Source organism: Nomascus leucogenys, chromosome 22a, assembly GCF_006542625.1.
Source record: "Nomascus leucogenys isolate Asia chromosome 22a, Asia_NLE_v1, whole genome shotgun sequence".
Lineage (NCBI taxonomy): Eukaryota > Metazoa > Chordata > Mammalia > Primates > Hylobatidae > Nomascus > Nomascus leucogenys.
In genome coordinates, this window is record NC_044402.1 from 68,691,642 (window position 1) to 68,707,647 (window position 16,006).

The following is a 16,006-nucleotide window of genomic DNA, read 5'->3' on the forward strand; positions in this document are numbered from 1 at the left end:
AAATCTTGATTATGCTGTATTTTAATGGCATTTTAAAGTTTAAGTGAAATTAGAGATCATAAAAATGCCAGACAAATAGATACATCTCAGCTTAGACACATCCATCACATGCAGTTGATCGTTTACAACATCACATGCAATTAGGGCAGCACAAGGTATTACAGTTTATGGGTCTCAGATTCAATTAAATGAGATCAATTAATCCTTTGGCATATTTATGATATGATTCTCCTATTAAAGTATCTATGCTACATTGAATTTAACAATGAAAGTGGGCTAATCTGGCTATTATGTAGATTAATATATTTTTTAATTTTAGGGGAAGACTTTAACAATTATATGTGCTTTTCAAATATGACCATGTAGAGATTACTTTCATATGTGTTAATGATTGCCAGGTAATGACTATTTTAGACTTAGATAGGAACATTTGCCTAAGATGCACTTCTGAAGGCAACATTAATGATGAACAATTACTGCAAGGGAAGGTTACCTTTGAGATTCTACTCTCTTGGATCCACACATGAGAATGAGCTTGAACTCTATCAACCATTGAGGGAAAGGAAGAATATAGTCTTTTGATTTAGCATTACTTGTTCTCAGATTGCGCAGAGTGATTTCTGGTGTTGAACTTCTCATGATTAAAAATAGCACAGAAATGTTCAAAGTGCAAGGAAGGGAAGCTGGCAAGTAACAGGTACTGCCAATACAACTATATGGCCTGAACTCTTTAATTTTTTTTTCCCCACTGAGATCCTGTAGGCAGCTAGGAACATATTATGATATGGCCTTTTGGATGCTTTAGGACTTGATGTAGGATAAAGAAAAAAGTGATTTATTTCTTTGGCTTTTAAAATTTATCTAACTTTTAAGCATGCTTCTGTCTGAGAGTAACTGCCTCCTGCTTTGTCTTTTCTTTCTCCATGTTTTCGTTTCATCCTTGTTTCATCTGCCCTCTAAGAGAGGAGAAATATAGGACAGAAGATGTCCTAAAGTATTAGCGCATTGCCCAGTTTGTGTTATTGGAGATTTATGTTACTGGAAATTTTGGGGTAGCAGCAGAACAGAGCAGAAAAGGGCAAGAGGCTAGGCCATGTGCGCAATGTCAAGAAGTGTGATACCATGGGGATCTAGGCTTATAAGCAAACCTGCCACTAGGTAGAGACAGTAGGCAATAAAGGTTCTGGAATGCCAGGGTAAGCCTTTGGTATGATTATACAAGCAATCAGAAGGCAAGAGGCAGACATATGTAAGGCAAGATGATTTAAGCATGAAACAGTAGACAGTGCCCTGATGAAGACACCTTAGAAATGGGGATACTTCTGCTTCAGCTACGTATCTTTTCATAGAATTTTGGTTGGACTATACAATCTAAAACAGCAGGCACTGTGTCTCTTTTGCTCAGTATTATATGTTTAACTCTTGGCATTGAGCTTCATAAATATTTGTTGAATGAATGAATGAATTCTGAGACTGAAGTCCATCCTAGTACTGCAGCCCAGGATCTGTAGGTGAAACACAACTCCTCCTCCTCTTCCTCTGCATCTTCCTTTTTCCTCCTCCTTCTCATCAACAAAATGACTGAAGCCACTTTTTACTGAACACTGACCACGTGCCAGGTGTTACACTATGTGCTTTACATTCATTATCTTATTTGAAACTTACAACAATTCTACCAGGTAGGTGCTGTTTTCTTTGAACCTCTTTAATAGGGATTGAGGCATAGAGATTTTTACCTACCAATGGTCACATAAATAGTGACTAGGGGCCCTTACTCCAAACACAGGCATTTGACTTGAGAACCCATGCTTTCAACTGTTAAATTATACTGTGTTCTCTGTTAGCCACAGCATCAAGATACGAATCTATTTAAATTGAGATTTCTCAGTAGCTGTTTTGAACATCCATGTCCTACTTTGAAGTCAGACCTGGCCATGTTAATTGCTTTGTCCAATAAAATGTGAACAGGAGAAGCAATGTCACTTATGGGTAGAAGCTTTAAGCACCAGTACATGATTTATCATGCTTCTTGTTCCTATAATGATAATCATGAAAGTGCATCCTGAGATGATAGAGTTTTTGCCACCCTGAATCTCTGATTGATTAAAATGAGACCCCTGATGATCTACACTGGACATGTAGTATGAATGAGGAACAACCTTTTCATGCATCAAGCCAGAGAAAGTTTGTTTTTTTTTCAATTCTGTGGCACAGCAGTGCTTATTCTAATATAGATGTTCTTCATTTTTGCCCCCTTCAAATAATCTAAATTTGTTCCAGAGTTGCCTACTCAAGGACATTAGTCATCCTCTAAGGAGATAAATGTGTGTTGAAATAATTTGTTTAAAATTACTCAAAGATCCCATATGAACTTACAAATTAAGTCATTATATGATGCTATTACATAAGGGTATAAAATAATCTTAAAGATATAATTTTAATCTCATTAAAATAATCCATTTTTGTTACCTTCAAATGATAGATCAATAATAGTTTAATAGTATTTCTTTGTACTGCTTCCTGTATCTCCTTTTTTATTGTACTTTCTTGCATACTTTTATTTTTCTTTCAGGCTTTTAATTTCCTCCCTTTTGAGATGGTTAATGAAAAGTCTCTGAAGATGAGAAAAGCATCCCTAGAATAAAATTGCTGAACAGGCGCAACTTCAAAAGCATGCAGATTAAAATTTCCACATCATGGGCACATGAAAAAGGAAATTATTAGGGTATATGTCTTCCTCCAAACAGAAGGAGTTCCAGATTCTGTTTTGTATTCCTGCCCTCCTTTCCATGGTGTTTGGTTTTGTTTGTTTGTTTGTTTGTTTGTTTTTTGAGACGGAGTCTCACTCTGGCACTCAGACTGGAGTGCAGTGGCACAATCTCGGCTCACTGCAAGCTCCACCTCCCGGGTTCACGCCATTCTCGTGCCTCAGCCTCTGGAGTAGCTGGGACTATAGGTGCCCGCCACCAAGCCCGGCTAATTTTTTGTGTTTTTAGTAGAGATGGGGTTTCACTGTGTTAGCCAGGATGCTCTCGATCTCCTGACCTTGTGATCTACCTGCCTCGGCCTCCCAAAGTGCTGGGATTACAAGCATGAGCCACTGCGCCTGGCCTCCATGGTGTTTTACATTAACTCCAAAATATTAAAGGGAACTTAGATGACGTCTATTTCCAAGTCACTTTTACAAAGGAATATGTCTTCCCCCACACGTCTAACAGTTAAACCTCTACCTCAACACTCCACATGACAGGACATTTACTGGTTGATGTAGCTGCTGACTCATTTTTGGCCAGCTTTGCACATTTCTTCTATGAAGATAAAATTAGCCTTTTAGTTACATCAGCAAATTGTCCTAAAGTCTGCCCTCTCCACCTATAAAGACTAAGTAAAATCGCACCTCCCGACAGCCCTTCCAATATTGGAACACACATATCAGGTCTCCCAACAATCTTTTATTCTCTAGTTTCTTCCATGGTTCCCAGGATAACTGGAATACAGCTGTCCCTGTGGATCCCACCTGTTCCTTACACATGGCTCAAATTCAGTTTCTTGGTCTCCTGAGATTCAAAATCCAACTCTATAATTTTTCTAATTTTCTTCTGGTTACATTCTCTAATTTGCTTGTTTGTATAAACTGCCAATATCAAAACCCAATCTCTTTACAGTTTCCACAAAATGACACTGGATCTAAGCAGTTTGTGTTTAAGATGTTTATAATAGCTTTGTGGCAAAAAACATCCTGAGGAAAAGCACAGTAGATGCATGGGCCTCTGAAACCTCCCCCTATCCCCTTATCTCTCCCTTCCTTGCTTCGTTCCTCATTTTCTCTGCCCAGTAAAAACTAATTCTTCTATTCATCTCAGAAATAACAGTCACTCATTCCCAGATTTAAAAGGCTCAGGCTACCTTAAAGGTAGATTATTTCAACTAAGTCTGGGTCTTCTTTTCCTAAAACAATGAAATGTTCTCCAACTTGTTACAACACATAATAACAATAACTTCCTCCTTTTAAATGTTAAACATGTTACATTATCTCATTTAAACCTTACTTTAAGCCCAGATGGTAGACAATATGATTCTCTTTGTACATGTAAAGAAATAGGTTTCAAGAGCTCGAGTAGTTTTTATAAGGAAAAATACATTACTACTGGCAAAATCCAGCCCTTAAACCTACATATTCTTTTTAACTCCAAAGTTGGTACTCTTAACATGGTTACTAAACATCTCCTCAGGATTTCCATATCCCTAACCATTATGATTGTTATTCATTGGATAAATTCCATTAAAAATAGTGTTCCTTTAAAAATATGGCCTCCTAAACGAATACAGTCCTTTAGGCGTGAAGACAAGGAAGTACCTGAAGATTGCAAACACTAGCCAATAGATAAAAAGAAGAAGGAAGAAGAAAGGAGAATTTGAATCCCTATAAGATCTTCAGTTCACTAAGATTTTCTTTTACCTGGCCTGTTTAATTTGTTTTGTTTCCTGTCTGGCTCCCGAAGTCATCTGAGTTTGCAATCCCTACTTTTAAATAACATGGCACATTCTTGGCTTCCAAGGATTTGATAGTTACAGTTATAATCCTTCCCAAGCAACTCAATAGGTCTATGACTTATGGTAACTTCTAACCTTGCTGTGGAATGAATATGAATTGCCTGTCCTCTAAAGCTACTGTTTGGCATAAAGTAATTCAGCAAATGAGTGCACCTAGAAAACTACCCAGCTTCTACATATGACATGACCTTTCTATTCTCTATTTGTCTTTACATTTTTTATTCTATACAGAAAACTATGTGCTATAAGGTCATTCATGTTCTGTAGAATTCATGAAGATCTTAGACTTTAAACTTCAGAAGTTTCCATTTTTCTCTGAATCAACACTGCTGATTAATGATTTCTATGATGCCTATCTGTTAAAAAATTTTTCAAGACTGGGAGCAGTGGCTCACACCTGTAATTCCAGCACTTTGGGAGGCCAAGGCAGGCATATTACCTGAGGTCTGGAATTTGAGACCAGCCTGGTCAACATGGTGAAACCCCATCTCTACTAACAATGCAAAAATTAGCTGGGCATGGTGGCAGTCACCTGTAACCCCAACTACTTGGGAGGCTGAGGCAGGAGAACTGCTTGAACCTGGGAGGCAGAGTTTGCACTGAGCCGAGATTCCACCACTGCACTCCAGCCTGGGCAACAGAGTGAGACTCTGTCTCAAAAAAATAAATAAATAAATAAAAATTCAAGTATAACTAACCAAAAATAGCACAAAATTCTTCTGAACTCACTAGGCAAATGGTTGATAATTCTGCAGGCAAGTTAGACTTTATTGTTGTTGTTGTTCAGAGGCAAGGAATCCCTGGGTGACATGGAGTATAACTCAGAGACATTCCTAACATCTTCATGTAGAAGTGATTAGTTAAATACGTAGTGCTGTGATTTGTTCAAGGTGATGATACTAGACGTGAATCCTGTCATTGAATTCTAGATCCGCCTATCCAACCCAAAAATACTATTCCTATTTTATAAGTGTGAAAACTAAGATGATTTTGATGGGCTTTGCAAGATCATGTCTTTATTAACATATTTTCTCATAGTCATAGGTGTGAAAAATAGAATGGGTCATTCTGTGAGGTAGTGAGCTTCTTGCCATCAGAGATGTTTAGTCATAGCTCAGATGATCACAAAAGATGAATTGTACTCATTGGGATATAAGGTCCCTTCCAGTCCTGAAATTCTGTTTCTATATAAAGTCAATAATTTCAAGCAATATTTCAGGTTATTTACTCTTCCCACAAAGTGGCCAGATAATTGCTTTTCTGTTTCTCTTTGATTATAAAAACCTTTGCATAAAGGAAAGTAGAACTTAGGCATTCTGGCTCATAAATCTAAATGTATCCCCAAAAGTTTGTGTGTTGGAAATTTGATTGCCATTGTGGCAGTATTAAGAGATGGACCTTTAAGAGATGAACAGGCCATGAGGGCTCTGCCCTCAACTGGATTAATGCTGTTATCTTGGGCGTGGATTAGTTATTGCCAAAAGTGGATTCCTGATTTTAAAAAGAGGTAAGTTCAGCCCCATTCATCTCTCTCTGTCTTCATGTGTGCTTGCTTGTCATGTGATTCCTTCTGCCATGTGATGACCCTCACCAGATGCCAGTGCCACGCTCTTGGATTTCCTAGCTTCCAGAACCATGAGCCAAATAAACTTTTCTTGATAAATTACCCAGTCTTTGGTATTATGTTATAGCAGCAGAAAACAGAAAAAGACACCTGCCCCCTAAATGCTATTTACCTATATGTATATGCAGAAAATGCCATCATTGCTGATTATGTCTAGCAGGTGGTTGAACATATGCATAAAGTCACAGATATATAACTAGGTGAATTTAATCTCTAACTGGATAGCCCACAGTTAGATCAACCTAGCTGTTTCCCACATTTCTTTCGTAGTCTTGCAACACATTTGGCCTGGTTAAAATTTTAATGCGATTCTAACACAACATTAGTAGGTTGAAGAAAGTTGCAAGGGGAACATTAACATTTAAATAGATTTTGATTATTAGAGAGAAGTCAGAAAATCTAGCCAGTGATTTGGTTTAGTTAGAAATGCCAGAGTAGTTGATGGCTGTCAGTATTAGAAAAGATTTTCCAGAGGTAGAAACTGTCAAGATAAAGGAGGGAGGAGAAAGATCTTCAACATCTGACATGGTTGTTTGAAAGAATGCGAGCATAGGAGGGAGCAAGTCCTGCTGGAGAACTTCCAGCAATAACATGTACTCAATTCCCGTCTGGGTTACAGACCTTAACTCAGCCTAACTCCAATGCTGTGAGTTAAATACTCATTTTCTTATCTTAAGATGGCAGGAGAGGCTGTGTTTTCTGCACTGCTATCGGTGATCTTCATATTGTGGGGCTAAATCCTGCTTCTTTCTTGCCCAAACTAGTCCTCCCCACCTCCCACTCAATATTGTATAAATGAAAACTCAAGAGATTAGTACATGGACCACAAAAAATGAGTGTAGATTTAAGACAGTTTTGCCAACCACAGCAAGGAGGTTTTACACTTATGAAAAACAACTGTACATATAAAATTTAGCAATATTTCCATATTATTCTCAGTGAAAACCAGGTTCCTTTAAAATCAATGAATTGTGTGTTTAAACTGAGTGCTTACCTTTAGTACTTTCCTGGTGTTTTAAGCAACAAATAACTTTTATTTGTATATATGTTTAAAACCTACAATAGTTGAGTGTGTATTGTGTACCAGGCATCATGCTTATTGCTATGATCAGAGATAAAATACAGTTCTCACTAAATAAACAGAAGTATTCCTTTGCCTCGTCCTAAAGACCATTTGTAATCTGGAGTGCCAGCAATGTTTTGTTTATTGTCCCTCAGCAAATCTTCCTCACTTTTTTACCTTTGATCATGCCTTTTCAAATCTTACTTATTCTTTAAAGTCTGATTCCATTTTTGTGTCTTCCTTGAAGTTCCCTTGATCTCTTCAAAACAGAATGTCTCCTTCCTCCTTTGAGCAGGAAGCGCTTGTTGTCTGCAGTACTTGCACACTTGTCACATACTGTTGAGGGCCATCTTCAGTGGTGTTGGCATGTATTGTTATCTAGCTTTTCATGTGAGCACATCCTGCTCCCCAAATAGCTTTTATGTTCTTTTTGTAGAACAAGTACTATATAAATTTGTGTTATGCAACCCATAGTGGAAATTCATCTAAACTTCTGGCTGATCTCCTGCATCTAAAAAGTGGAGATTGCAGCTGGGCGCGGTGGCTCACGCCTGTAATCCTAGCACTTTGGGAGGCCGAGGCGGGCAGATCACAAGGTCAGGAGTTTGAGACCAGCCTGACCAACATGGTGAAACCCTGTCTCTACTAAAAATACAAAAATTAGCCAGGCTTGGTGGCACATGCCTGTAATCCCAGCTATTCAGGAGGCTGAGGCAGGAGAACCACCTGGGAGGTGGAGGTTGCAGTAAGCTGAGATCGCGCCACTGCACTCCAGCCTGGGTGACAGAGCGAGACTCTGTCCCAAAACAAAACAAAACAAACAAAAAAAGTGGAGATTGCTTACAATGTGAACTCAAATTAAGACCTGGGTGTGGACCTGAGAATGAGAGATAAAGCTCAGCTTTGTTGATATTTTCCAGTTGCTTGGAAATCAGGGTGTATTCTTAGGTGATGTTTTCTATTCAGAAAACAAAGCATGCTTTCCTAATATGCAGTGTAACTGGTGTCACTTCCCCTGAACACATTTTTTTTTCTCGCCTTTTCTCTTGCCTTGTCCCTTCTATTTACCGACCAGCTACTTACTTTCTCACTGGGCTACATATTAGTCTGATGCATAAATTGTATTTTGGTTTCCTGGGGCACCAATTAGAAGTCTTTCTTGTACATTTACAAAGTAGCTTTCTTGGGAGGTATGCTGTGCTATCCCCCTCCTGTGACTAACTTCCCTAGGGCCTCAGCTGAGCTCAGAATAGTGTTAAAGACATGTACTCTTGCTGTGCACAGTGGTATGCACCTGTGGTCCAGCTATTTGGGAAGGAGGCTGAGGCAGGAGGACTGCCTGAGCCCAGGAGTTCTGGGCTATAGTGTGCTATGCCAAATGGATGTCTGCACTAAGTTCAGAATCTATATGGTGACCTCCCGGGAGCAGGGGATTACCAGGTTGCCTAAGGAGGGGTGAACTGGCCCAGACTGGAAACTGATCAGGTGAAAGCTCCCATGCTGATCAGTAGTGGGACTGCAATCCAGCCTGGGCAACACAGTGAGACCCCATCTCTTAAAAAAAAGACATGTGCTCTTAGAGTAATGTCTTGGATAGTGGGACTTTTGCGAATTGAAATAGCAGCAACTCAACCCAAAAGAAGAATTTATCAAGATATGAGGCTGTTTCACAGAACCTAAGGATGAGAAGGCAGTCGGCCCCTAGGTATTAAATGGAACCTGGAGCGCCAATGCCAATAAAAAAAGAGACTCCCTGTGTGTCTCTTACCTTTAACTCTACAGGTCTTAACTCTACAGGTCTGCTTTATTTCTTTTCTCTTGTTGTAGACTAGCGTCTGCTTTTTCTAGCTGTGTAATGAAGGAAGGGGCCAACAGCTTCTGAGTTGGAATGCTTGAATCTAAGCGTCCAGAGAAAGACTGTCTTGACCCGACTCACAACACCTGAGGAAGGCTTTTATTGCCATGTTAGGCCAATTGTCCATCCCTGGATCAATAAAATGTGATCATATTTGGAATGATATTTTACTCTAATATGTTTCTGGGGTAAACGTTTAGATGCAAAGTGGTAGGAAGGGGCATTGGCTGGAGGAGTTCTACTAGACAGATGAGGAGTAGGTGTTTGCTGAACTGTACATGGGTATAGAAAGGAATAGTTTACAAGCCCTTTCTCATATGTTATCTGTGAGCCTCATGACAGTCAGTGACAGGGGCAAGACAGGTACTGTTGATGCACAAATCACACAGGAGGGTATTAACACACTCTTAGAAACAAAGGAACTTACGGAAGATTCACAGAAAGTACTAAATCCTCCTTTTACTGTCCAACAAAACTCACCCTTCAAAATGTTCCTGAAATCCCACCACCTTCTCAAAGTTGATGAATGGGAGAGCCACATTATCTTTTGTTCTCCTATTAGTTTAGTTTCTAAGTTCCAGGGAAGTGTAGTTTCAGGGAAGCAGGAATGAGAGAAAAGGAGAGTGAGATGAGAAGGAGGAGAGGAAATATAAGGGGGTGAATTACTGAGTGGGTCACAACCTTGAAATAAAATGATGAGTTTGTATCAGGGGTGAGTTACTGAGGGGGTCACAATCTTGAAATAAAATGATGGGTTTGTGTCAGGGGATATTTTCAGAGAGGCTGTTTGAAGCCATTGTGTGTGTCCGAGGGGTGGGTAGGAAAGGAATAAAAATGTACTCACTGTCTTCATTGCCCATGATCAAAGTCAGATCCCAGGGCATTAACTCACCAACAGTATTATACATGCTTGGGGACACAGAAGGAGCTGCTGGAGAGCACAGAAGCCATGGAGTAGGAAGCAAGGTACTATCAGGTCATACAGGAAGGAGTGACATGAGAAACCAGGGGTAGTCACAGAGGAAGTTTGGCTGGCCCAGAAGGCTAGGCTCTGACATGTCATGGCATGACTTTCAAACACAGAGGTGGTGAGAGGTCTTAACAAACCTCTGTGTATGGCCTATGAGAATGCAGTTGGTGCCAAGCATGTTCCAGTGTTAGTAAGAAGCTCGCCACATGGTCTGGAGTGGCGATGGCGACTTCTACTCCTGAATGAAGACTCACTTCAATGACACCTCACTTCCCTCACCCCAGAATTGACCAGTTCCTTCTTTATGCTCACACTATTCTACACACGAGTCTAACATGGATATATAAATATTTAACACAATTATTCAGATTTTTTTCTTCTCTTTGAGAAGGCTTTTTGGGATTGGAGTAATGTTGGTTCATTTATTCAATGGTTTATTGAGTATCTACTATGTGCCGGGCAGTTTTTTTTTTTTTTTTAAGTGCTAGGAATAGAACAGTTGATAAAATAAATACAAATCTTTTAACTTTCTGAAGCTTACATTTTAGTGCATGAGTGTGTGGGCGACTGATGAAGATACAGGTACAATATATCTTGTGTTGACAGTGGTAAGTGCCTTGGAGGAAAACAAAGCAGGATAGGAGGAATGGTGGTGGGGAGTGAGGGATGTAGATTAACTAGGGTGGCCACGAAAGGCTTCAGGAAGAAAAATGACATCAGGACAGAGCAAACATGGATGTTTGTGTGAAAAGAGTTCCAGGGACAGAGAAGAGCAAGCACAAAGGCTCTAAGACATAGCTGGTATGTCCCAGTAAGGGCAGGGTGGCCAGTGCGGACTCAAGGAGAGTGAAGGAGAGAGAAGAGTAAATAAGTCATAGTTAATACGGAGCCAAATATCACAGGTCATTGGGATAATTTGGCTTTCACTTGGAAGGAATGGGGAAGAAGCAGGGTTTTCACCCCAGGGGTGATCTGACAAATTTGCATGGGATCACACTGGCTGAGAATAGACTGTAGAGGGGCAAAGGGTGAAACTGGGAGTTGGGAGGTTACTGGAGTAATGTGGATTTAGAAGTATTGGTTGTTTGGACCAAGACGGTAGCAGGGGAGGTGGTGAAAGACGGTGAGATTATGGTTTTAAAATGGTGCTGACGGGATTTGGGATGGATTAGAAAGGAGATATGAGAGAAAGAGAGAAGGGGAAAAAATGACTCCACATTTTTGGCTTGAGCCAAGACTACAGGAAGAAGAGATTTTAAGGGGAAGATTAATAGTTTGGTCATGAGATAGCTTTTAGACATCTAAGTGGTGGTGTTAAATTGACAGTGGATTTAAGAGTCAGAAGGTCAGGAAAAAGTTCATGGCTAGAGATATAAATATGGGAGCTATTAGCATGACATTGGAGGGCATACAGATGTCATTAAAAGCCACAAGACTGGATAAAATCACCAAATGAATACATTCAGATAGAAAAGTGAAGAGGAAAAAAGACTGACTCCTAGGCCACTCTAACTTCTAGGGGTTAGAAAAGTGAGGAGTAACCAGGAATGAGACTGAGAAGAAATGGCCATGAGGGAGGAAGAAACCCAGAAGAATGAGGTTTCTGGAAGCCAAGTCAAGAATGTTTCAAGACACAGGACCTGACAACTGGGCCAAATGCTACTGACAGAGGTGCTGTGAACTGCTATGAACTGAAAGTGTGTGTCCCCCAAAATTCATATGCTGAAATCCTAGTTCCCAATGTGATGGTATTCAGAGACAGAGTCTTTGGGATGTAATTAGCTAATGAGGGTAGAACCTTCATGAATGGGATTAGTGCCCTTATAAGAAGATAGGGCACTAATCTGTGCTTCCTCTTTCTGTGCTCTCTGCCATGTGAGGATACACAAGAAAACAGCTGTTTTCAAACCAGGAAGAGGATCCTTGCCAGACACTGCATCTGCCTGCACGTTGATCTTGGACTTCCCTGCCTCCAGAACCGTGAGGAATAAATTCTGCTGTTTAAGCCACCTAGTCTAAGCAGCCTGAACTAAGATAAGAACTGACCTTTGTGTTTAGCAGCATGAAGATCACAGGTGACCTTGAGTAGTTTCAATGCAGCAGAGGAGGCAAATGTCCAAATGGAAGTTCAAAAGAAAATGAGGGGAGAGAAATTGGAAGCACCAGTATAGGCCATTCTTCAGTTTCACTTTCAAGAGATAGCATGGAAAGAGGGGAAGGAAGAGTAAAAAAAACTCTCTCTCTCTCTCTGTGTGTGTGTGTGCAGTTATATGCCCATTGTAAAGGTTTAGTATAGCCTACTGGCAGCACCAGACAGAAAATGAATGTGAGAAAAATGAACAAAAATGCCCCAGAACCATGTATACATGGGCCATGGAATGAATTCACACATGGGGAAATGCATTGCGGGAGGGAAGGTGCCTGGGTTAGGCCTTAAAGGTTTCAGATTCAAAAGGCAGAAATAATGAGCCTGCCGAGTAGCACAGTGGAGGTTCTCATGATCTGTGAGGTCAAAATGTGGTCTAGCAGCCTTTTCAGAGAGGTTAGTTGAGAGGGGTGGTTTTACAGAACGCTGCAGTTGCTATCATCATCATCATCATCATCATCATAGTCATCAAGTAGCAATTAATAATCAAATAGCAATTAAGTGCCTAATTTTTTGTACCACCTCATAAATCAATATAGGGGGGCTTGTTCCCTGGGGGAGCTACTTTGATGAGAAGCAGCAGTATAAGAGGCCGGAAAGTCAAAGACTGGGGAAAGGCAGGCGTGGGGCAGAGGCAGAAGGCTCTTGCCAAACCATCCTGCCTCAGTTCCTGATTTTTCACCCTGCCTCTCTAAGCGCGGGAGTGGAGGATCCTTTCCCTTCCACTTCCTCCTTTGCTCTTTGCCCCTCCCCCTCCCCCCTTTTGCTGTCCTCCCGGAGCAGGGCTGGTTCTGAAGCTTGGCCGCAGCCCCTACCTGCTGACCCATCGCCTCCGGGCGCACGGGAAGAGGACTGAGAGCCCTGAAACCCCAGCGGGGCAGGAGCCAGCGTTCTGAGCATGTGCGAGCCAGCCAGGGGGCTAGGGCGGATTTGGGGGGTCGACTTCAGGTCGTCGCCCTAAGCGCAAAGCGAAAGAGCGGTGAGAGCAGGGGCGGGCGACACTCCCCGGAGCGGTGCCCCTGCGCCCAGGGCGCAGCGACTGCGCCCTGCCCTCCGGGCGTGGGCGAGTTGGCCGCGTGTGTGCCTCGCTGTTTGACGCGAAGACGAGCCAATCAGAGAGGGCGGCCCGAGCTGCCATGTGACGGGCGAGGCGGCCCCTTTCCCCAGCGCGGCCAGAGGGAGGAGAGAACTGGGGCTCGCCGCGAGCCTTCGAGAGCAGCGGCCGCGGAGGAGGAGGCGGCGGCGGCGGCGGCGGCGGGCGGGAGCTGCGGCGGCGGCACAGGCTCGGGGCCAGCCGGGCGCGCATCCCCGGGCGCCCTGCGCGGTGGAGAGCTTGGCGGGCTGCGGGTGCCGCAGGACAGGAGTGGACAAAGCAAGATGGCAGGGATCTTAGCCTGGTTCTGGAACGAGAGGTTTTGGCTCCCGCACAATGTCACCTGGGCGGACCTGAAGAACACGGAGGAGGCCACCTTCCCGCAGGCTGAGGACCTCTATCTCGCTTTTCCCCTGGCCTTCTGCATCTTCATGGTGCGGCTCATCTTCGAGAGGTAAGAAGGGCTGAAGCCCCTCCTCCCTTCCCCCTGCACACACACACGCGCGCACACACACTCGCGCGCACACGCACACTCGCGTGCTTTCTGGCGCACGCCCCCGCTCCCCCAACGCTCGCGTTCACGCCTCCCAACCTTTGTGTTCGGGGAGGGGTTGCTGACCCTCCTGCCCCGCTGGCTTTCTGGGAGCCAGAAAGGGTCTGGCTTGCCACGGATTTCCTCCCGGGCGCCGGGGAGGAGCCGCGGAGCGTTAGGGTCGCCCCCTGTCCTCCTCCTGGGCCCCGCTCTTTCCTCCTCCCCGCAGAGGCAGGCGAACAAAGGTGAGCGGTGGTCGGGCTTGGGACCCGCCGCATTCCGCGGGGCTCGCCCTTCTCCGCCGGCGCGCCACGCAAGGCTGCCAGGCAGGGCTTCCCGCCGGGGCCCGCGCCACCCACCTGACAGCCAGGAACGTTCCGGACGCGCGGCCCGGAGGGAGGAGGAACCGCGCACACTTCAATCTTTATGCTCCGGCACACGGATTGTAGGGGTTGTGCTTCAAAAGAATTCGCCAGGGACTTCTTGGCTTCTGGTCGCTGTTTGGTTTTTATCCGTGAAACTATCAGGCCCACAGTCCTGGCAAATAGGGGATAATAGCATTTCAGGTTATTAGCGGTTTCTTTAAAAGAGGATATGACAGGACGGGTCCACGTCCTGCAAAATGGTGATATTAAACTGATAACCCTGTCCTATGAATAATCATAAACTTCTTTTTTGGTACTCAAAGGCACTTAAGATTTTGAGGAATTGTCATGCAATTGTATAGTTCCTCGGTTTGGTTGGATATCTCCATTGTGTCACATACAAACTTGTGTTATTCTCGTGGAATCCGTTTTCGTCGCGAAACTAGATTGTGCCTGCCATGCATTCTCTGGGTGCTACTGAAAGAAAACCGGGACAGCAGCACACTTTTTGTTTTTTCGTAACAGAAAATATTGTCTTCCTCTTTCTTGTACCCTCCCCTTCCTCTGCCCAATTCATCAGTAAAGGCTGAATTTCTTAGATCACAAAGTAGAGTTTAGATTGCATTTCTCACTTCCACTCCGCCTTTCTTCCCTGCTTTCAACTCACCTTGGTTTTGTTTCTTAAGCTTTTGCTGGTACCTGATTTGCTATTCCTCTTTGCCTGAAAACCACTGTTGAGGGTGGCAGAACGCGTCTTTTGAGTCATTTGCTGCTGGAAGAGGCAACAAAGCTTCATGGGGACAAAAACTATCTTTTGTTTCAGAAAGGTATATTTTTCACCGGACAATATTGTTGCTTGAAAACGAAGTCAGCTGTTCGCCTGCAGAAATTGACATGCACAAAGCAACAGACTTAAAAACCTGTGTTTAAATTATTGGAATCTAATACAGATGTGTCATTGATCCTATATAAAAAAGGATCAAAAAAGTCAGCAGTGCTGTGAAAAAGTGGGTGTGTTTGCAGGTGTAGAGTTACCTCTAGAGCAAATGTTTGGTTACAGAAAATATGAACTCTGTACAGTTTTGCAGTCTCTCCAAAAGCAAGCAGACTCGGGGTAGCAGGTTGCTCTATGTTGGCACATAGTAGGGGATCTACACACAATTGCTGAATTCTGATAAATTGTGTCTGATAAATTCTGGCTGGGCTCACTTTTAGATAGATAATGCATTTGAAAGAGATGTGCAGTCTTATGTGTTGGAGAACAAAAGCATGATCTGTGCACAAAAAGCTGAATTTTCCTGACATCCTTCTCTACGCTGATTCCAGGCTGTTCACTGTATTTAAAAAAATTAATTTGTTAGAATGGAGATGGCTTTGTACTTAGATTGTCTCTGCCTTTAAAAAGATAAACACTAATGTAATAGTTGAAAACTGGAAGTTCATTTTTCCTCTTTCTAAACATTTTTTATTTTCTTTTTTTCCATAATCCCATGACTCGACTTACACTTTACATAGAGGGGTGAGCTGCTTTCAATTGTCAGTCACAGCAAATGTCCTCATATTGATATAAAGTGAGTTGGTCAGTTTCCTTCAGGCCATTGATCTAAGTAGAAGAGATTTAATGGCCTGTATGGAAAGTGAAAATTTATGGTTAATGTTCAGAATAATAATCCAATATGGCACATATGTCACAGAATGCTACTGACTTTTGGAAGACTGTCTACTTTGTTTCTTCCTATGATAGCTCTGTCTTTAACCCTTCAGACCTTCTCAATTCTCTGAAAATCCACAATTTAGGTGTATC

The 16,006-nt window shown here is 42.6% G+C and overlaps 1 protein-coding gene across 1 annotated transcript in view; it reads left to right on the top strand.

Moving 5' to 3' along the window:
* Window positions 1-13,386: 13,386 nt before the first annotated feature.
* Window positions 13,387-16,006, top strand: part of CERS6 (ceramide synthase 6) — a 326,541-nt gene continuing 323,921 nt past the window's right edge. The window contains exon 1 of the mRNA XM_004091962.3: window positions 13,387-13,759. Within this exon, the coding sequence (XP_004092010.1) occupies window positions 13,590-13,759 (170 nt within the window). The 5' untranslated portion in view covers window positions 13,387-13,589. The remainder of the gene's footprint in view (window positions 13,760-16,006) is intronic.